Here is a 22,015-nt window from a genome sequence, read left to right as displayed (position 1 = left end):
GGCGGCCCCTTGGCTTGGGCCCCCCTTCCACCGGGTCCCGATTTCGGGTGGCCCCTTGGCTTGGGCCCCCCTGCCGCCGGGGCCCGATTTCGTGCGGCCCCTTGGCTTGGGCCCCCCTGCCGCCGGGGCCCGGTCGCAGTCGCGACCCCTGCGACCCCGGTAGGTACGCCACTGGCTCTAGGGTTTTTTGGCTACATGTGTGTAGTTCAGCAATAACAACTAGAAGAAAATCCCTGGTAGTATGAAAAGAGGGTTGGAACTAAACTACTGTGACAGCATCTCCAAATTTTACAGATCTGAACCAGATGCAACCTGCTGATTCAGGCCAAAAGGAGGACATAGATCTAGTTGCGTGAGCTGGAAATGGCAGGGAAAATACATTGCAAAGAATGACATGGTCGTTTGTTTAGATTTTGTTTCTCTAGCAGTTTTGCTAAAGGTCATGAGGCAGAGGGCTGTATGTCAAAAAACATAAATGAATGAAAATAGGATATATATTATATATTTAAAAAAATGTTTCAGGCTGCTTTCTCATCCAATATCTCTTAGCAGCTCAGGAATTTTACAGTTTACCATCAGCTTCGCAATAGACTTTTTACAGAAGGGGTCATTCATTCAACTAGGATGGTAATATGGACAAGTTGGGAAAGCAAACAAAAAAAGGAAATCTTAAAGGGATCACCATGAGAAATGTCAATAGGTGGATTAGGGTGCATTGCTTTAAGCACAGTAATTTAAGGAGGTCGTGGTATATTTCCCTATGGACAAAAACACTAAAATGTATATACCACAAATGCACAGATATAACAGAAGGTCTTAATGGTAAAGCATGTCTTTTTACAGATGATACAGGGCACACATTCCTGGTAGAAGCAGCCAAATTTGATTAAGCTCAAGGAGCCAGCCAAACCCTTGGTGTCGGGAAGTTATTTCTACTCGCCATGGTGACCTGGCACAAGGGGTTCGTCGAGCCCTGCAATAAAGTATTGGAAAAGGCATGCAGGGTGTTGGGTTATATAGCTAAAGGCATTAGTAGCAGGAAAAGGAAGGTGGTTCTACCACTTTACAGATGCTTGTCAGAGCTCAACAGACCTTAGGCCAATTTAATGGCACCTGCACTTGGAGGATTGGGGAGAGGACATCACTGCAAGCGCCACCATATTGCCCTAAGTTCAAGTAAGTGCAAAATGGTGGTGCTTTCATTGATGTCCTCTTTCCCGATTGGAGGATGTCATTACAAACGCTGAAATTTTGTCAAACGTCCCCACCTCCATGTTCGTTATGGACAAAGATAGCATATTGAAAAGAGAAGTAGAAGAAGCGGTCAGCAGAAGCGAAAGTGGCTGGCAGAGAAGGTAGGGAAACATTTAGAGAGCAAGTGAATGGGGACTCACAAATTCAGAGCCTTTTGCTTCGTTTTCATCTGAATCCAAAATTCCATAAATTTGGATTTTGTATAAATGTGAGGATGTGACACAAACATTTAAATACATAAACACATTTAACAGCATATAGGAGATAATTTTATTTCAGGTGAGAATGTTAGAACAAGAGGCTAGAACGTAAACCAGAATGACAGAGGTTAAGATGTAATCGAAGGGATTTTAAAAATATACGGGATATGCATATCTTTTCTGAATCTTATTTACTTACAGTACTTTCACTACTATTTTGGGATATATGCGCTATACTTTTGTATTTATCGATAATATTATTTGCTTTGTTTTTTAGGATTCATTTTGTGTTGGTTTTTATGTGTATTTTCCATTTATATTAAAGCGATTACATATTTTAGATTAAATTGATGTGTACTTTTGTTATTACTGAGAGTGTTTTCTTGTTTCTTTTCACGTTGTATTCTTTCTTCTAGGACTGTGATTTCCTTTTGAGATTAGCTGCTCAACTTTCAATATCCCTATAAAGGGAACATATTAGGGGTTTAAAAACTTGTGGAGCCTTTTTGGTTTAATGTCTCTGACAGCCCCTAATAAAGCCCCAGTAAAGAAGAATTCATATTAAAGTACTTAATAATAATAATAATAATAATTATTATTAAAGTACTTGCCTCCTTGCCCTCCTACTCCATGGTCAAACTAAAGAAGTCAATCAGTTTCAGGAAAGCGTTCCAACTGAAATTAATAGTAGCACTTGCTGCGCATAGCCAGAACTGGAGCTGATGTATATGGCCGTATGTATATCATGTGCAAGGGGACGTGAGAACACATCTTTTGCATGAAAGACAGCTTGAGGATGGGGAAAGGGGCAAAGATATATGGGAGATTCTGCTGAATTTGCTCATTCATGTGCAAAGGGAGCACAAAAACGTTAAGGAACCATGCGGCTATCGTTTGCATTAAAGTGCATGCGATAGCTAGAGTGCCCTTTTACGGCTCATAATGCCATAATTGTATGAGATGCGATTGGTCTATACTGGCACAAACACAGAAGGGGTCAACCATAACATGGCCCGCAAGAGAAGGGAATACTTCGGTAATAAACATTGAAGGCATCATATCTCAAAGATCTCAATAGTTCATGGACTAGGATTTCTACCTTATGCACACACCACCACATGAAGGAAAGTATATTCAAATCAAAATGAACAAAATGAACAGTATGGAAAGCAGAGGAATTAATGCACTATACGGACAAGAGGAAAGTATATTCAAATCCAAATGAATAACAGTATGGAAAGCAGAGGAATTAATGCACTACACGACAAGAGTTCATGCAAATCATAAGAAGTCAAGGGTGTCAAACGATTCACAATACTGTGAGAGCAGAGGTAAGCTAAACATTTCATCTCAGTGGCTCCACTATATATTTCAAAGTGCCAAGCTTGGCAAGTGGAGCCATGTTGTCCCACTACTGGGGCAGGTAAACAAAATTTAAACAGTCTCATTAAACAATCTCATTCCTTTCTTCTGCAAGGCTGAGTTGGCCATGAAAAAAAAAAAGTAATCACAGTTGGTCCTTCACTAAGCATAGTTAAGTTGCCAGGATAAAACATATGATATAATAATCTGGTGAAAGGAGCACTGTTCTTTAAGAGTTTAGGGTTCCTCTAACTCAAATAACGCAATGTTTAACACCATTGAAATCTAACACAATCATATTTGTAAGGACAAAAACCAAACATGCACCGGTTAGTCGATGGGTAAGACAATCAATGGTAACCTTACCACGTCATCAGTCAAGTTTCTTAGTTTGTTTATTTGCTGTAAGAAAGAGGGAAAAAAAAGTTTGTAATGAGAAGACCTAATATCTTAAAATCTGTTGATCCATTCAGAAAAATGATGATACAACATTGTGTTTTATGCTCAACTGATTAATGTAAAGGATTTTCAGACAGGTCCACTTTAAAGACCTTTTTTCTGCATTTCAACATAAAACCTGAAAGAATTATTGATTTCAGAGATGCCTGTTAGCCGTATGAACAAAGTACATTCATTTTAAAAAGAAATGGCAGTGATTTATGGTATTAGAGGTCCTTAAAGAAATAAGAAGCAAGAATTAACAAGGCACAATAGATCATCATTTCAGACTTTATATATTTATATATTTTCCTCCTATTCATAAATATAAATCTTATATTCAAGTAGCTATGTTTGGCTATAAAACTTATTGATGTTGTCATCTGCAAGCACATATTGAGTTCTAGGAAAATGTATGACCCACTATATCACTCAAACTTGATAACCTTGTTGACATGTATTCAATTGATGCTTTAACAGTATTTCCCAGGATTTTGAGTTTTATGACACGTTATAGTGGACAAACTAACGCAAATTCAGTTTTACCCCAAAAACATCTCACACACTGTGACTACATACTAAACAGAACTATACTCACAAACTTTCTTTCAGTTAACAAAATGTATGTTTTAGCCATTTTTAGCATTATCCAAAATGTCTTGGTACGCTGAAAACGGACATACATAAGACATTTTGGACACTGCTATGCTTCCAACTTTATGGGAACAGTTTTGGGAAGACCCTTTTCTATTCCAGCATGACTGTGAGGACTTGACCAGCCGGCACAAAGCCCCAACCTCAACCTCGTTTAACATATTTGGGATGACCTGGAATGGAGATTGTGAGTCAGGTCTACTTTACCCCAACATCAGTGCCTGACCTCACAAATGACCTCTACTAGATGAATGGGCAAAGTGTCCCTAAGAAACACTCCAAAATCTTGTGGAAAGCCTTCCCAGAAGAGTGGAATCTGCTATAGCTGCAAAGGGGAGGGGGGGTTAACTACATATTAATGTCTATGTATTAAGAATGAGATATCATCAAAGTCCCTGTTGGTGCAATGGTCAGGTGTCCCAATACTTTTGTCCACAGCTTTTGCACCAGCTTGAATTATAAATTGTGCACACGTTAACAGTTATGACAGCATAACAAATAATCAGTCAAGTGGGTTTGTGATTATAAAGTGTTTTGGTCAGCGTCACCAGCTTAGAGATTGCAATGTCATCAAAGTCCCTGTAAGTGTCATGGTCAGGTGTCACAATACTTTCGTCCACAAAGTATATATACATACACACGCACACACATTCTAAAAGGAAGAATGTGGAGATTTAGTGACATTATATGGCCATATTATGCTTAGCCCACCACTATGCCAAAATACTCCAACATAAGTGGGTCCTTATAGTAAATACTATTGCTTATATAGAGCCAAGTCTTTTCAAATGATTGGGGAAGGGGGAAAAAAAAGCTGACTCCTAGATCCAAACCAATTTTGTCAACTCCTGCCATAAACAATGAATACACAGCAAACCCTATGGATCCATCACATATGTATCCACTAGGAAACCCTAGGAGAGCCCAACCAAACAAGCGTAACTACTGCAAATATGCAGAGATCTAAGAACATACAAGCCCATTGCCGAGTACTACTTCAATCCACACTATCGTTGTCTCAATTAAGCTTTACGGCAACCAATCATATTGCCTTGTGGAGATCAACCGAGGAAGATACTACAATGCAAAGCCACTGGTCACTGCTGCACCCCAAGGATTCAACAAACAGCTTTCATTTATGCTGTTGATATTACCATGTTGATTTGTGTATCTGTATTAAGGACTCTTACCATGTGTGCCGATATAATGGTTCACATTGGCCTTTTTGTTAAAGCCTTTCTCTGTTTATATGCAGTAGTTTTGCTCATTCGACTGGTTTCTCCGTAGAGTTTCCTAGTAGATACATATGAGGCGTCTCCGTACGGTTCCTTGTCTAGCTATTGTTCGATTGTTATTTTTTGGTAATTGTTGATACATTATCTGTTTCATTTCCGGGATTTCCATTCCAAATACATCACTTCCGGTGTTGATCGGGGTGAGTGGTTTAACATTCATGTACTGAAGCGATTGTGTATACTATTGCTCAGTCTTGATAAAGGACTACAGCGTAGCCTGAAACGATGATGCATCTATGACCAACTATTAAAAGTAATATTTTTTTGCAAGTCACTTCTCCTATTGGACTTTGTATATATTATATAGTTTTATTTAAGGCAAAACACGTGTCACAAACCATGGTATAATGAAAGAACAAAATAAATTGAAGGAAAAAAAATCTCGTTCTTTCCCTATATATGCAAGCCAAATATTTAAAATGGCAGAATAACCAACTCCCTTATAAGCTGGCCTACATCAAACTGACAGAAAAAATAAAAATCCAAAGTAAAGAAAGGCTTTTCAACAAAAATTTTAAATTTAGGTTGGAAAATTGGCAGGGGTCCTCCGCTGAATTTTATTTCCTCTATTACGAGTTTGTTTAACACAAAATGAATGGGCAGGGCACGGATGATTTCAAGCAGTGTCTTCTGTTGACCAAGTAAACAGAGAGTAGATTACCCACTGCTTATCTATTTCACACAGCCCTGCATAGACATTTGTTAGTAGGCGCCGTGAGAAACCTTATTAAAGATAATTACATTTAAGTGAGAAGCAGCAATTGCTACACAGCAGTATTCTGTGGACATAAACAAGTTATAAGAGGTGTTAATTTGTAATAAACATAAAAAAGCAATTTTAAATTCAATTTATTTAGCAATGAATAAAGATAATTCAATCTCAGAATATCATTTTTTTTTACCTCCAAGACAGACATATTGTGACCTTGCGGGCTCAAGTTTCTATTGCATCCCAAGGCATATTTAGAATTTGGACTCAACATGCTTAACTCAAAAGATTGCTGCTAGTTATACATTTTCCAGTGTTATGAAAAGTTGCTTTAAGGTACTTTGTTATTAATAAGCTTCATAAAGCACCAATAAATTCAAGCGTGCTGCTAAATAAACTATTCTTTGTTACATAATATATTCACGTGTCCTTAAGTGATTAAAGGCAAATGTAGTTTAGTTAAGTTATAACATAACTTTTTAAAACACTTCTTATAATACGCATATTAGCAACTTTCCACACCATGGTGTAGCCCACATATCATGGGTGTATTTCATTTGATTACTAAGAAACATCATCCCACATATACAGTCATGTGAGAAAGAAAGTCGACCATGAACTCTTCTGTAAACCAAAGTATTCTAGAGTCAAACGTGAGGCCATCTGTCCAATAGCTAAAGCTTGGCCAAAATTGGCTCATGCAATAAGACAACGATACCAACCACACCAGCAAATCTACAACAGAATGTCTAAAAAAAAAGAAAAGGATCAAGGTGTTGCGATGACCCAGTAACACTCCATACCTCAATCCAACTGGAATGCTGTGGCGGGACCTTGAGAGCTATACATAAATATAAATATGCCCGCAATCCTCAATGAACTGAAGCAACATTGTGAAGAAGAGTTCCTCCACAACCATGCGAGAGACTGATAAAGTCTTACAGAAAATGATTACTTCAAGTAACTGCTGCTAAAGCTGGTTCTACAAGCTATTGAATCATAAGGTATACGTAGTTTTTCACAAAAAATCTCCTTTTTAGCTTTATTTTTGCTGAATAAAGCATGACACAATGTAATATGTCACGTGAGGTTGTATTTACCCAATTTTTAGACCTGCTAAGGCAGGGCTTGACAAATTTGTTGTGAATCTAGGCGCCAGGTAAAAAAGTTAGGAGCCAGGATTTTTTTAAACTAACACTTGGTCAGGAGTGATCTGATCATCATCAGCCCACTTACTAAACTCACAGCGCTTGACCTGGAAGCACCCTGGACTTTCAGGTCAGTGCTGTTTTTTTTTTAATTAATTTTTTAATTTTTTTTTTTTAACTCTTTCGATGCTGATGTTTTGCTGATGCTTTTTTAACTCGTTCGATGCTTGTGGGGACAAATGTTAACCCCTGCAATGCCACGAATGTGTCATACACAATTGTGGCATTGAAGGGGTTAACGCTGCACTGTCGCTCTCATGGAGCGATCAGGCAGCAGGGGGGTGTTGGGGCTGGTCTCTACACTCATGTGGAGACCAAAGAACCCTCTCCCCTGTCAATGAAGCTGCCTCTGGCAGCTGGGACTCAATTGCTGGTCTATAGACCAGCCACTGCAGGGGGAGTCTTTGATGATTGCTGTAGGCTTCCATGCCTACAGGAATCATCAAAGGGCTTGTGGGGGCTCGTTTTTGCTGTTGCTGGTCTGCCTGGGCTTCCAGGCAGACCACCAGCAGCAGAGCCCCGTACAAAACGGGAATTAACCCCTAAATGCCGCGATCGCGGCACTGAAGTGGTTAACGCTGCACTGTCGCTCTCATGGAGCGATCAGGCAGCTGGGGGGTGTTGGGTCAGGTCCCCACACTTGTGTGGGGACCCAATCAAAACACAACCCCCTTCCCTGAAGCTGCCTGTGGCAGCTGAAAACACGATTGCTGGTTTTGCAGCAACCGCGTTTTCAGCCTACAGGCTCACTCCGTGGGAGTGATCTCAGGCTCGGGGGCGGGCTCTGAGTGGCTGTGCTGTCTGCCCAGACTCCTGGGCAGACAGAAGCATCAGCGCCCCCGTGTGGTGACTCAGCCTCTTACATCCACAATCTTTTCTGGATGTAAGAGGCTGACAAAACCTAGGCGCCAGGACAAAATTCTCTGTCGCCATGGCGACCGGGATTTGTCGAGCCCTGTGCTAAGGAATAGATGATTGTTATGTCCAGATATGTAAAACCACAGAATTTAAATAGGGTGTTCTTTCTTTTTCACACGACCATACATACATTCTGAGTACTGCTGTAAAAAGGAATAACTGTTTAAAAGTCAAATGTTCTAATCATATGACACAAAGAGTGGGCAACTGATTGTTAGATTAGTAAAAACTTTTTTAAAAGCTACCGTTTTGCAGGTGATGGAAAACGGTCTGCTTCTTTATCAAACTCCTACATAAATAAGATAAACAGATACCGCTGTATGATAGAAGTTAAGCGGCATCTGAAAAGGGACACTCAGCCGTCCCATGCACTTGCATCCACATGATAGCTGAGCATTCCCTTTACGTGATGTCCTTGTTGCAAATGAACAGGGGATTTCTGCAGGAAGATTTCGACAGAGTTGGGGACTGGGTGTAGAGAAATGCAAAGTTATGCATTATGGTAAAAATAATAAAAATGCAACCTATTCTTGAAATGAATTATCCTTGAGGAAAACTACCAATGAGAAGGACTTGGGAATAATGGTTGACAACAGACTCGACAACAGTGCGCAATGCAATGCGGGGGGCCAATAAGGTCTTGGCATGCATAAAAAGAGGTATTGATTCAAGGGAGGAGGATATCATCTTTCCTCTTTACAGGTCAATGGTAAGATCTCACCTTGAATACGCAGTACAATTCTTGGCACCGGTCCTTAAAAAAGGACATTATGGAACTAGAAAAATTGCAAATGAGGGCTACAAAACGAATAAGGGGATTGGGTGATACTAGTTATGAAGAGAGACTAAAAAAGTTAAAATTATATACCCTGGAAAAACTGCATCTTAGAGGGGATATGATAACATTATATAAATATATGCAGGGCCAATATAAAGAGCTCTTCAGTGACCTGTTCATTAACAGAAATGTACAAAAAACAAGAGGTCACTCTCTGAGACTGGAAGAGCGGAGATGTCAGATGACAAAGGAAGGGATTCTTTACAGTAAGGACAATAAAGGTATGGCATTCACTGCCAAGGGAGGTGGTGTTATACAATACATAAGATGCCTTCAAAAGGGGTCTGGATATTTTTTTTTAGAAAGGCATGATATACAGGGATATAAATAGAATAACATTAATATTTTAGACCTTCTTGATCCAAGGAGAAATCCGATTGCCCCTTGGAGTCAAGAAGGAATTTTTTCCCCCGATGGCAGAATTCGAAGTAGCGCAATTCTTTTGCCTTCTTTTGGATCAAGGTGGTTAGGTAAAAGGGTTGAACTTGATGGACTTATGTCTTTTTTCAACCTTATGAACTATGTAGCCCTTAATGGGCAATTGCCCCCTTGTCTGACCCCCCCACCCCCCCCCACCACACACACACACACACACACACACAATTAGTGCACCCACTGATTTAAATAGAAGTGATTCTTCAAGCAGCCAATCGGTAGTGCGAACGTTTGGAGGGGGTGGGGAGCTGCAGCTTTTCCTTGCAATACTTTCATTTTTTCTAGTTAAATGGATGCATATGAAAATACTTAAAGTACTTTCATGTGCATTCATCATTTCCATATTTGTATTATACCCGATTTATTAAGAAATTTGAACAGATACTACATAACGCAGTCTTGTTTGGAACACTTACGTTCTCTGTTCTATAGGGCCGGGTGCTTTTTATACACGTGTAAAACGTAACACGACATCAGTAGGCAGAAGCAAGTTAAAATTCGAGGAGAGTTTTACACATACATATGTTCCAAGTAATTAGATATTTTCCTTATGGCTTCTGCTTTGCGTAGGAATTTTACTCATATGTACCAGCAACCTGTCTCTTAGCGCCTCATCAGATTAGAGCTAAACATCTTTAATTTTCTAGCCCTGTAGACATGAAAATGTAAAATTACCATGTGAAAATCAAAGCACGGAGCAGTAACAGTCTAAGAACATGGTCTAAGGGAGCTATCTGAGCCAATAAAAGGATGTAAATGGCATTTCACCGACTATTAAACTAAAGCTATGTTTTAATAAACACTCCCAAATATCCTATAGCTAAAAGAACAAGAACACACTTGGCAGCATTACAGCAAAGTCGCAAAACGTAAACAGGAGACGGCAGAAGTGGAAAGAATTCCCATATTAGATTATGGAGTAGCAATCGCTGCAAAGCAAAAGGACTTCTAAAAAGAGAAAAGCGTATCCATTACACGTTGCTCCAGACCAAATCCAAATTAACTCCCTGAAGGAAGGAGAATCATTTCCAAACATGTTTAACATTTATTACAAAAAGAATGGGGGGAAAAAAACAAACAAAAAACTAGGGGAGGGTAGAGCACAACAACGAAAAGGAAGTGGAAGCCTTTTTACACAATCTGGAAGTTCGTTTGCATTAGGGAAACAGATTTGTAACATGAGGTAGTCAGTCTGGCATATCTGATCAATTTTCTGTCCTGAAGTTCACTCCATTTTCCCCGTCCAATGTAACAAAGACCACCTGACCTTACTTAATGAGCTACTTAGCCAGAACCTAACTTGTGAGTCATAGCTTCACAAAAACCACAATTACTCCTCCAATTGTGCCCACAGATTAACGTAAAAGCCCCACGTGCCATGCCAGTGCTGGCTGCATTTGTGGCTTAAATTAGCGAAATGAGTATGATCTGCGGTCTGAGATCCCTCTATCAGTGCCTAAGAAGCAGGTGTGTAGCAGGGTCATGGATGCGGCCTACGAATAGAAGGTGGAGTGCGCTAGTAAGATAGTCACAGGGACTGTATGTGTGATGGGCTTTAGAATAATGTGTGCACGTGGCTGAGAGTGGAACGTGTGCTTCAATGCGTGTGTGTCTGACAGCAATGCTTAGGAGTGGGCAGTGAGTGTAAGTTTGAAATAGTTTGGCTGAAAGAAGTCAGTAGATTGAGTTTTCCTCAGTTTGAACAAATCTGTATGAGTTTCTTGAAAAGGTTCCCCCCATGGAAGTTAGTTTGAGTTCATGTTAACAGGGTAGGGAGACCTTAATGGGGTGTAATAATCATGCAGGTCCTAATAACAGTGACCCAGCCAGAGTTAGGTGAAGGGTGACAGAAGTCATAGCCGTCAGAAGGAGGTACAAAAAGTACTGGTACTGTATGCCTACTAATATTGTGCTCCTTTAGGAGGTGTTAAATTCTATAATTGTGCTAAAGTGCACCCAAGTTGTCTTTTGTAATGTACTGGGCTGAGTCTGCACCTTACATATGTGTACATCCCTTTTTCTAGTTAAGGTTATTTAGGGGGATAGAAGGGTTTAAGAAAATGATTTAATTTCCATTGCTTAAAATTGAGAGTTTTTTGTACTGTTGACACTATATCAACTTATGTAATAAATGGTTTGCGCTAAACTAGCTTTCTGCCCCAACCTGTAATGCAAAGATCAAGTACTGCTCTCCGTAAACATGTTGCAGCTCCACACGCCTGTCAATTGTACACGCGACGCAGCGTCTGAAATTAGCCCCTTAAGGGGAATTTGGAAAGAAAAAAGTACATATTTCCATGCCATGGGAACTACATGTTAGGACAAAAGAGTAATTGCATCTTTATTAGAATATATTAAACCATGTATGCTTATGTTTCATAGCTAATGAGGTCCAGAGGAGGATTCTACAGCAATGCCCTTTGAGGTTATTATGCTAAGCGCTCTTAAAATACTATCCATCACAAGTTGCCCGGGGTGTATTATCTTCCTGCCACATGAATACACTATGCCTTGTGTGCTTCTAATGCCCAAACAGCAGCAGGGATCTCTTGCTGGTGGAGCTGGGGAGGTCAGCTACATCTCTTGTGTGGTGTCCACAAATAGCTCAGGGCAAGTGATTAAACTTTTCACTTAGTTTCAGTAGTTGTGTGCAAATTGTCAGACAATAATGGGGGAGGGGGTATTCAGATATTGGTGCTGGTCCATAATGGGTTAGAATTATTGAGAGTCACTCTAAAACACAATATTTTCTATTTTTGTGCTGATCATTAATAAAACTAAGGCATGGAACCCAAAGGCCCCATGGATCATTTCTCAGGTATGGATTATTTCTCAGGTATGGATTGGATCTACAATGCCCTTAGAGTGTTCAAGTATGCATGTTTAAATTGATTAATTAGGTCTATCACAGCATCCATGCGGGACAAATCCAGGCCTATTTTTATTCCGCACATTTTGTATATTGTAAAAAGGCCTAGGGATGGACATTCAACTTACGTTTAGAAAGCTATAATAAAAAAGTGCAAAAATATCCCTGTTTTAGAAAATATCAACTAGTAAAACTCTGTCCGGCATGGGAACTAGCCAACACTCTGATGAAGAACCAGCTGTGGCTAAAACAGAGAGAAATGGATCAGATGTTGCCTTATTTTTATCATCTGAAAACGAGTTCATTTATTAGGAAGGGTAAAGTTCTAAATGCATAAATCTCATTTATTGTGTCTGAAAAAGAAACCCATACCTTATGCGAGTCTTCAAGAAGATAGGAACTCGCACAAGAAATTAGAAAATCAACAGGATTAACAGATAAAAGCAGGGCCCTCCATCTCTCTTTGTAATAACACAATTTTCACCTCTTAAGTTTAAATTTATAAAAGGATAATATAAAAAAAAGGTAATTATTTTCATGTTGGACAGTGCAGTTACAGACATGGAAACCAATTTATCAATCAAGGACAACATTAAAAAAATAAATATATAAGCTGTTTTTTCAGCTAAAACAGAGAATCACCCGAGATCTTCATGTATTAGAACAATAAAGGATTTACGTGGACCTGTTAAGAAACATATGTGTGGAAAGAGGTTTAGTGAAGACAAAGTAATGCTTCGGAACAGAAACTTCCATGTATGTTATTGGAACCATTCTGGTCCTGCTCATTAAACACTCGGCTTTCTCCAGGCACTGCTGCCCAGCAGAAGCCCCTCACTCAGGGCCTGGATCACAACCCATCAATCACACTTCACAGCACTTATTCAAAGCCAAAGTCTATCTCAGCAGGCCAGAAACAGTGAAACACTTCCTCGCCAGAGCAAATTGGGAACGTACATCTGGACTATAATTGACACAACACAAACATGACTGACGGCGTGTACAGAACATGCGTTGCAAATGGAATCCTTAATAACCAACACTGCTAATATTCTTAATCACTTGGTTTACAGGGTAAAGCAAATTTGATCTTTAGCACGTCAATATTTGTCACACAAACGAAGCCGCTTCTTGCAGAAGGATTATTAATTAACATGGTTTTCCAAGAGAGGCTACTTTTCTAATTAACACATCAGTCGAGCCTCTGGATGCTCAATGCCACAAGCTATGCTATCGTGTTATTGCCAACAGATTAACCCCTTCAGGACCGGGATTTTGATACTAACGTGTCGCTAAAGGACCGGAGCCGTTTTTGTGTTTTTGCCATGTCTTTCTTCAACTGTAATTTCTCTCTTATTAATTGGTGCACCCACACAAATCATATATTGTTTTTTTTAGGACAAGTAGGGCTTTCATTTGAAACCATATTAAGCTGGGTAGTACATTGTTTTGTTTGAAATAAACTGGAAAAAGTGGTGAAAAAATGAAAAAAACGCATTTTTTTACAGTTTTGTATACATACAAATTGTACACACATTGAACCAATGGGAAAAAATTATCCCAAATATATTCATTGAGTTGTCCTGATTTGGAAACCACCCAACATGGCCAGGATTTTTATCTATTTTGACCAGTATAGGGCAAATATTGCTAGGCATGCATCGTGTTTTTGAAATGTAATTTTTTGCAAATTTGGCATAACAGTCTAATAACTGCAATAGTTGTCACAGATACTGATTATCCCCCCAAAATTATATGTTTATGAAAAGTAGATAAGTCAAGGTGTACAACTAGGGTCATTTTGACACTTTTCAAACAGGGATTTTATCGCCAGTTGCTGCCAAATTTTGAGGTATTTTTATATTTTTTTGGGTTTTTTTGCATATGTTGCAATGTTGCTTTAGATTTTATATTATATTTTGTATAGAATTTGTGCAACTGCAGAAAAAAACACCAAATTGTGTTCACCAACATCCCCCGGTTCCAACAAGGCCTCACATGCATGGTTCATGCATTTTTTGAGGAAGCTATGAGGGCAAAACTGGAACATGCGCATTTTCGTTTTCACATTTGGAATTTTCAGAAATTGGTTTCCTGGGCCCATATCCCATTTGGGACATTTTGGAAGCCCCCCGCTGTAAATTACCCCATAAAAGTATATATTTATGAACAGTAGACAAGTCAAGGTGTTCAACTAGGGTAGTTTTGACAGTTTTCAGCTAGCCATTTCTTCACTCGTTTCTGCCAAACTTCACAGGGAAATTATTTTATTGCGTTTTTAACGCATACATTTCAATGTTGCACTGAATTTCTTGCACACCATAAGTGCAACAGTGGAAGAAAACACCACATTTTGTTCACCAACATCCCATGAGTCCAACAAGGCCTCACATGCATGGTTCATGCATTTTTTGAGGAAGCTATGAGGGCAAAACTGGAACATGTGCATCTACATTTTTTTAAATATTTTTCAGATTGCTTGTAAGTGACAGGTTTAGGCCGCTGACATCAATCAGGGAGACCGATCAATAATCAGCGACCTAAAATGTCACCGACAAGTGATCAGGTAATAATTATGATTATTTCATTTATTAATAATTTGTGTTTTTTCATAATTACCCTAGATGACCCCTCTCTCTTTGTAGAGCAGGGTCATCCGTGGGCTGCCATAATGATCCGATCACTCCTATTGGCCAGGAGCGATCTGATCAGCCCAGCATTTGACCTGGAAGCACCCTGGACTTTCAGGTCAGTGCTGGTATTTTTTTTATTATTATTTTTATTATTTTTTTATTATTTTTTTTATTTATTATTTTATTAGTATTTTTTTTAAAAAAATTATTTTTTAATTTTTTTTTTTTTTAACTCTTTCAATGCTGATGCTCCATTGAAGCACAGCATTGATTGATATTTAGTCCCCACAAGCTTGTGGGGACTAATATTAACCCCTGCAATGCTGCGATGGGGGTCATAAACAATCGCAGCATTGAAGGGGTTAATTGAGGAAGAGGGGGGGTAGGGGTTAACTATGGGGGGTGGGGGTGGGGGGGCTGGTCTCCACACTAATGTGGAGACCAAAGAGCCCTGTCTCCCTGTCCCTGAAGCTGCCTCTGGCTGCTGGGACACAATCTCCAGTGGCCTGGAGATTGTGGGAGAGGAGTCTCTCTGATCAGCCCTACAGGGCTGATCAGAGGACTTCTGGGGGTTCGTTTTTGCTGCTGGAGGTCTGCCTGGGCTTCCAGGCAGACCACCAGTAGCAGAACCCCCTAAAAAACGGGAATTAACCCCTTCAATGCCGCGATCGCGGCATTGAATGCAGCGATCGCGGCATTGAAGGGGTTAACGCTGCACTGATGCTCTCATGGAGCGATCAGGCAGCAGGGGGGTGTTGGATCAGGCCCCCACACTTGTGTGGGGACCCATTCAACACCCCCACCCCTTCCCTGAAGCTGCCTGTGGCAGCTGAAACAGCGATTGCAGATTTTTCTGCAATCGCTGTTTCTGCCTAGAGAATCACTCCGTGGGAGTGATCGTAGGCTTGGGGGAGGGCTTAGACAGGCTGTGCTGTCTGCCCAGGACTCCTGGGCAGACGGCAGCAGCAGCGCCCCCGCGATCACCGCGATTGTGGTGATGTGGGGGCGTTTTTTGGAGGAGACGTACCTGGTACGTCCCGGTCTACCGGTGACTGTTAACCAGGAAGTACCAGGTACGTCCCGGTACGGAAGGGGTTAAGAAAATCCCCTGTTGTCTGGCTTTATGCTTTAATTCAAAAATTGTTCTGTGATCATTACAAAGAGTATGAAACGTTTGGCCAAACGAAAGTTTCCAAACAACCCATGGTGATAAGTTTGCACGTTTAAAGGGGCAGTCTACTTCCCCAGATAGTCTCCCCAACAACAAATCAAACTAAAATACTAAGTAGGTAAATACATGTATTTATATATATATTTTTTTTTTAATTCCCTACTGAAGATGCTGCAGGGTACCAAAGAGTAAGATCTCCACGATGAGAACCCCGAAGCAGCCAGTCACCCACAGGAAAGTGCTGCCACTGAAATCAACAGCAGCGGCAGAACGCATGTATACAGACGGTCTTGTAAACCCTACCGAGCCGCAGATACGTTCAATAGAAAGCATCTTCTGCAAGACAGACGGCGGTGGGCAGGGAAGCAAATGTATAGGAAGGATGCCGATAAATGTCTTGATGCTTTTATGGGAGGGGGCGGCGGCAAATAAGGGGATAATCAGCTATCATACGCAGTAATGCACATATGATGACTGGACTTTACATTTAAGGTAAAGATGAAAAATTCAAGTAAGTAATTGTATTATTTGTTTTAAGGTATTATCATTTAAAACAAAAAAAGACAAAGGGGGGGGATTAATTTACCAATTGCAATATACTTTATTTATATTGCAAAAATGTAACCAACCAGCTTTTATTAGGCCATCTACTAAAACTTCCAGAAAGTTTTGAAATATAATTGATCAGGCTTTTCTATGTTTCTCAGAGACTCCTCACACAATTACATTCTGTTACAGATAAGGAGACATTTAATTATTGTTTGACTTAATTATACCAAGGAACAATTGCTACAAGTAGAACATGAAGTAATATATTATAAGAACGCCACAAAAAATCCATTCATTGACAGGGAGATGTGAGGTTAGGGAGCATCATCATTTTTCCCAAAAGATTTGCTCAAGTCTATAAAAAAATTTAGCAGCAAGAGAGTTTTAGGAGCCATATCAGCCTGGTATTGTCCATCCAAAAAATAAAGTGTTGTGGCCCTTGCGTTTATTTTATGAGATACCTGGATAAGGGTCTAGTATTGGGTTTCAGGGACCTATGAGGGTTATGATGATAAACCAGGTAAAGGGGGTCAAAAGAGGACATATCAATGATGGGGTCAATTTGTCATCACCTCTCTAGTCTTATTTAGAAAGAGGGGCTACAAGTATTCATCATTAGGAGCTGCTACAGAGATGTCTCCAGCCAAAAATGGAGGGACTGGATTAGAGTCTTATGACCCTTGGACTCAGGATCACACACATGGATATTTATAGTTTGACACTGTTAACTATTAATTTATTACACATATATGTGTAATAAAACCTCTCAATCTATTATGAAGATTAGGGTGGAACAAAGGAGTAACTACAGATGATTTTATTGTGGTGAGGGCGAGGTGGACAGTCAGTAGAGGTGAACAGATGGTTTCATTTCAGGATGCAGATATTTGGATGGTAGATGCATTTCTAAATAATAGGGATTTTAGAAAGTGTTTAAAGTTCAAATAAGTAAGAGATTGAACAATCAATTTAGGGAACTCAAGAGGCTGGGTACATCCTGAGAAAAGGAATACCTTTGAGTTTTTAGTATCTATATATGTTGATATTTTAGCCTGTAACCCGTTTGTTTAGAGTGCAGAACTGTAAAACAGAGAGGTAACAGATCCGCGTTAAGCTTACACTAGGACTCAAAAAATCCAAGCGCCAGGTTTCCATGGCGACTAGAAAAAAAAAACTGGCCAGAGCTAACACTGTGACCCCAGCACCCTACGCTTTCCTGCGGGGGCACAGGGAAGAGGGTCGCATAACGCGCATCACGTCACCCCGCTGGGCGTCTCACTGCAGGAAAACATAGGGTACGGGATTCACAAATACAGAAGACAGGCAGCGGTGGGGGAGGGGAGTAGTGTATTTATGTGTATACAAGTGTATACTGTAGTGTCAGTCAGTGTGTATTTGTACAGAGCATGGGCGTCCAACCTGCGGCCCTCAAGCTGCTGCAGGACTACATCTCCCATCCGCCTCAGTCAGCCCCTTAGCTGAAAGAGTCAGCATGTCTACTATACTGTAGTGCCAGATACAGTGTGTGTTATCCAGTGTGTGCAAGTTGTTGGATACTGTGTGCATGTGTATAGGATTGTAGCGTTAGCGTGCATGGCATTGTGTATGTAATAGCACAGCATTTGCATATAGTGAGTATTAGTGTATGGTGTTGGCATGTGTGTACATGAGTGTAGAAAATTAGCTTGTGTTATTGTAATGTGTTTGTGAGCATAAGACATCAGTATGTGTGTTAGTGTAAGAATAATGGTTAAAATATGAGTCTTTACGGCATTAAACACCCCTAGTGATGAAGGGGTTAACTGCAGTACCATACTACCATAAGTGGTGCAGCACCAAAAAACATTTTACCTGGAGACCAGGGGGTAATAAATAAAAATAAAAACATGATTGCGGAGGGACAAAACGGTGGCTCTTAAAACCAAATCATATGTGTCTACCCCCTGACTTACACTAGTGTGACGATGTGAAAACAAACACAATTGCTGGGGTACTGGAAAAACTGGTCCAAATGAATCCATTATTTAAATAGTCCCAAATGACACAAACAAGTGTCACAAAATAAAGTTTGGAAAAGTGGACATGTTGTGCCCCATAATTTCAAAAACCCATAAAAAACCCTATTATTTTTATTTATCGTTTTATATAGCACCTATGCACTATGTTGGCTGGTTAAGCTATGTGTAGTAAGCACAGAGTATCATATACTATAAAATATTAAAGCTTCTTGGGAGCATTAATAATTAAGAAAAGGTCCTGAGGTCAGAGAGAATGTCACATTAGGCACAGTCTAACACTAAGGCTTCCCTTTATATATTTGCACTACGGACCACGGATTTCTGCAAGATGAACTAATCAGATCACAGTGATTTGATACAATTTGCCAAGTACCTACCATGATCAGCAATGCAGCACCTTCTCATCACTTTATCTGCTTAATTCCAGTTTCTGGTTTATACTTGTAGTTTATACCCATGCTAAGCCCTATTAAATACAGGTAGCTTAATACAAAGTGAATCCCTTATACTTTATATTACACACAGATAAATTGACCGGCCGGAAGCATAGATGCTTTACATATTTCCTTTTTTATCGAGCATAAAGCATAATTTGTATTAAACGTTTTCTTGTGATAAATATTCTAAATTCCTAAACTATATAATGTAGAGTATTTACGTTTTATTTCCAAAAATATTGTTGGAAAAAAAGAAAGAAACCTTTTCATAACAAATCATTATAGGTAAGCGGCCCCAGTCAGAATTACAGCGGTAATTCCAATAAACACGTTTTATAAACAAGTATCAGTCTAGAATACAGTGCACTTCGGCACGGAACGTTACGTTAAACATGGCGTATTTAAACTTCGTACAGCTTAACAGGGTCCTGCAACTAACAAGAACATCAAAAGGAAGTGACATCACCGACTCCCCAAAAACAAACATTAACGGGGCTGGAAAAAACGCCTGCTACATCATGCCGATGACTCAGAGATGCCACCTCGTACATTCGGTCAGTCAAAATGAGTGCCCTGGTACATGTCACAGTTATAATAAATATGGAGATGAGTTTATTTTCTATGAGATTGTAATGTAATTGCATTAATTGTACGTGTGTGCCGTTGGTGACTGCTTAACCCCTTCAGTCCCAGGGGTTTTCGTTACCTCACGTCCCAGAGCAATTTTGCCATTTTTTCCACTGTCGGTTCAGCGATTATTCTCTTTTCCTGTGAATAGTGTACCCATGTAAACTATATAATGTTTTTTCAATGAGAGATAGAGCTTTCTTTTGATACCATAGTTGGATGATTAGCTGCCACTTTAGAATGAGAAATTTAGTAAAAACTAGCGAAAATTTAAAAAAAAAAAAACACCTAATTTTTAAAAAATATTCCCTCTGAATCCTCATAAAATTAGGTAAAGTGATGGAAAATCCCCTCCAAGTTTATCAATTCAGGTGTCCTGATTTAAGAAATACCCAATTTATATAGATTTTCCATAGTTTTCCAGCACTTATAACTTGACCTCAACCCCATGTAAGACCTTTGGGATAAACTGGAACGGAGATTGAGAGCCAGGCCTTCTTGAACTACATCAGCGCCTGACCTCAAAAAAGTGCCAAACTGGATGAATGGGCAAAAATTCCTACATAAACACTCCGAAATTACAGTTATGATGTGCATTAAAACACATATGATGGCTGGAGCATGCCTATAATAAATGGGTGTTGATTAATCAGATATGTTTTCATGTCTTCTTCAACTAACGCAGTTGAACTCTATATTATCAGCCCCGAAATACAACAGGCAGTTTCTAGCCATGGCCGACTAAGACAAGCGATCATCTTGAGAAGATGTATGATTTCTCTCTAGGCACCCGCAGGCAGGGATGCTTTTTAGTCCCAAATTGGAGTTTTTCTTCTATTAGCTGCTGGGTTTTCCTTTGACATGATGAGTTTAAAAAGAATAAGAGAAAGTTAAAGGTGCTGGAGTTTACCTAAAGCGCTGTCTGCCTGTCCATAAATACATCACCTTTATAAAGAATATAAACAAACATATTAGGATCATTACGGTAAGTCACCTAGCAATTCTCCATTTGACCACACGAAATCTTGTGCGAGGTTGGGCACACAGCACCATACAACAGCCCCAAAGGGGAAAGCTGGGGGTACACATTGCCAACACCCCCACACTTGCAAGGGGCAGGCCGGGGATACACAGGGCCAATACCGCCAAACTCCAAGGGCCAAGCTGGGAGTACAAAGTGGCAATAACCCCCACAGGTAAGGTAGGTACAGACTGTGGGCAGAATGTAAACAGCCGTGTATGACACATGACTGACATCACCGGGACTACTTACAAACTTAGAAATCTTCCTGTCGCCATCGTCTCCCGCCTGCCCGGAGTGCTCTGGGTGAGCTGACCCCCCAACTGGGAAACCACGATGCTTGCGGTTCATTTTATCTCTCAGCAAATCCACACATGCAGCCGGATCGCGGCAGAATATCTGAAGAAGACACCACGCAGACAGAGGCGTGCAGTGTCACGGGCGGCGGGATCAGGCTGTCACTTAGGATAACAGCAGCTTATCGCATAGGGAATCCTCTTAGCCGGTGCAGGGGGAGGGGCACGGTGATCCACTTATCCCCGCTGGTGCGATCTCATGCAGTGACAGCGAGCCTCAGATGTCAGGCCTGGAAACACGTCCCGCAACAGAACAGACACCCAAAGCCACCACCTAACCGAATGTTCCCGCCACACTAAGCCCGCCTACCAGTCGTCTTTTAGACCTATAGGTAAACGCGACTCTCTGAGCGACTCGTCTAGCCAATGACAGAGCTGCAGCTGTAGAACTTAAGGGAGAGGGCACAGCGGCCATGTTTGGGACTGGCAGGGAGCGGAGAAGTCCGTGCTTAGTTAGTTGACAAGCGCTTAGCAGCATTTAATAGGGCCGAAGAGGGGCACTTTTCTGTTGAGGGTAGTTAGAGACAAAGCTGGGGCAGCACATGTCCCAAGTGTCATGTTTGTATGAGACACAGTCCCTCATAGGATTGAATCTCCCTGTCCCCTCTTTTTTTCCTGCTATCTCTCTATACTAGCAGCTCAGAAAGCTTGCTGGGTATCGCAGCTCTAAGTCACAATAATGCATAGGAAAGCCGCACAGAATGAGTATACGCAATACATTGTATAAATAAGTCCATTACTTGATGCCTTACTTCACTTTATTAATATCTATGTATATGCATACCTCCCAACATTTCAAAATGTTAAAGAGGGACACTTTTTTTTTTTTTTTTTAAATCTTGCGGAACTCACCAATACAAGCAATTGCACTTTAAAATGTCGCGCTTGCATCGCCACTTAAAACGCGCTTTTTTTTGCCAGCACAGTCATGTATATTAAAAATAACCAACACATTGAATTCCCATAAGGCTTAGCCAGACATACTACTTCCATGATGCTGGCTGAGCGTCATGGGAAGTGCAG

The 22,015-nt window shown here is 40.3% G+C and overlaps 1 protein-coding gene across 3 annotated transcripts in view; it reads right to left on the bottom strand.

Annotated features, from left to right (window-relative positions):
* Nucleotides 1-21,277, bottom strand: part of DIAPH3 (diaphanous related formin 3) — a 276,383-nt gene extending 255,106 nt beyond the window's left edge. For 2 of the 3 annotated variants that reach the window (XM_053455426.1, XM_053455428.1), the window contains exons 1-2: nt 20,889-21,277; nt 3,183-3,218 (exon numbers count right to left, since the gene is read on the bottom strand). In XM_053455426.1, coding sequence (XP_053311401.1) covers nt 3,183-3,218; nt 20,889-20,987 — 135 coding nt within the window. In that variant the 5' untranslated portion in view covers nt 20,988-21,277. The remainder of the gene's footprint in view (nt 1-3,182; nt 3,219-20,888) is intronic. The other variant, XM_053455427.1, reaches the window with a different exon arrangement.
* Nucleotides 21,278-22,015: the final 738 nt, after the last annotated feature.

Source organism: Spea bombifrons, chromosome 2 (genome assembly GCF_027358695.1).
Source record: "Spea bombifrons isolate aSpeBom1 chromosome 2, aSpeBom1.2.pri, whole genome shotgun sequence".
In the NCBI taxonomy this organism is placed as follows: Eukaryota; Metazoa; Chordata; class Amphibia; order Anura; family Pelobatidae; genus Spea; species Spea bombifrons.
This window is presented reverse-complemented; position numbering and strand designations above follow the sequence as displayed.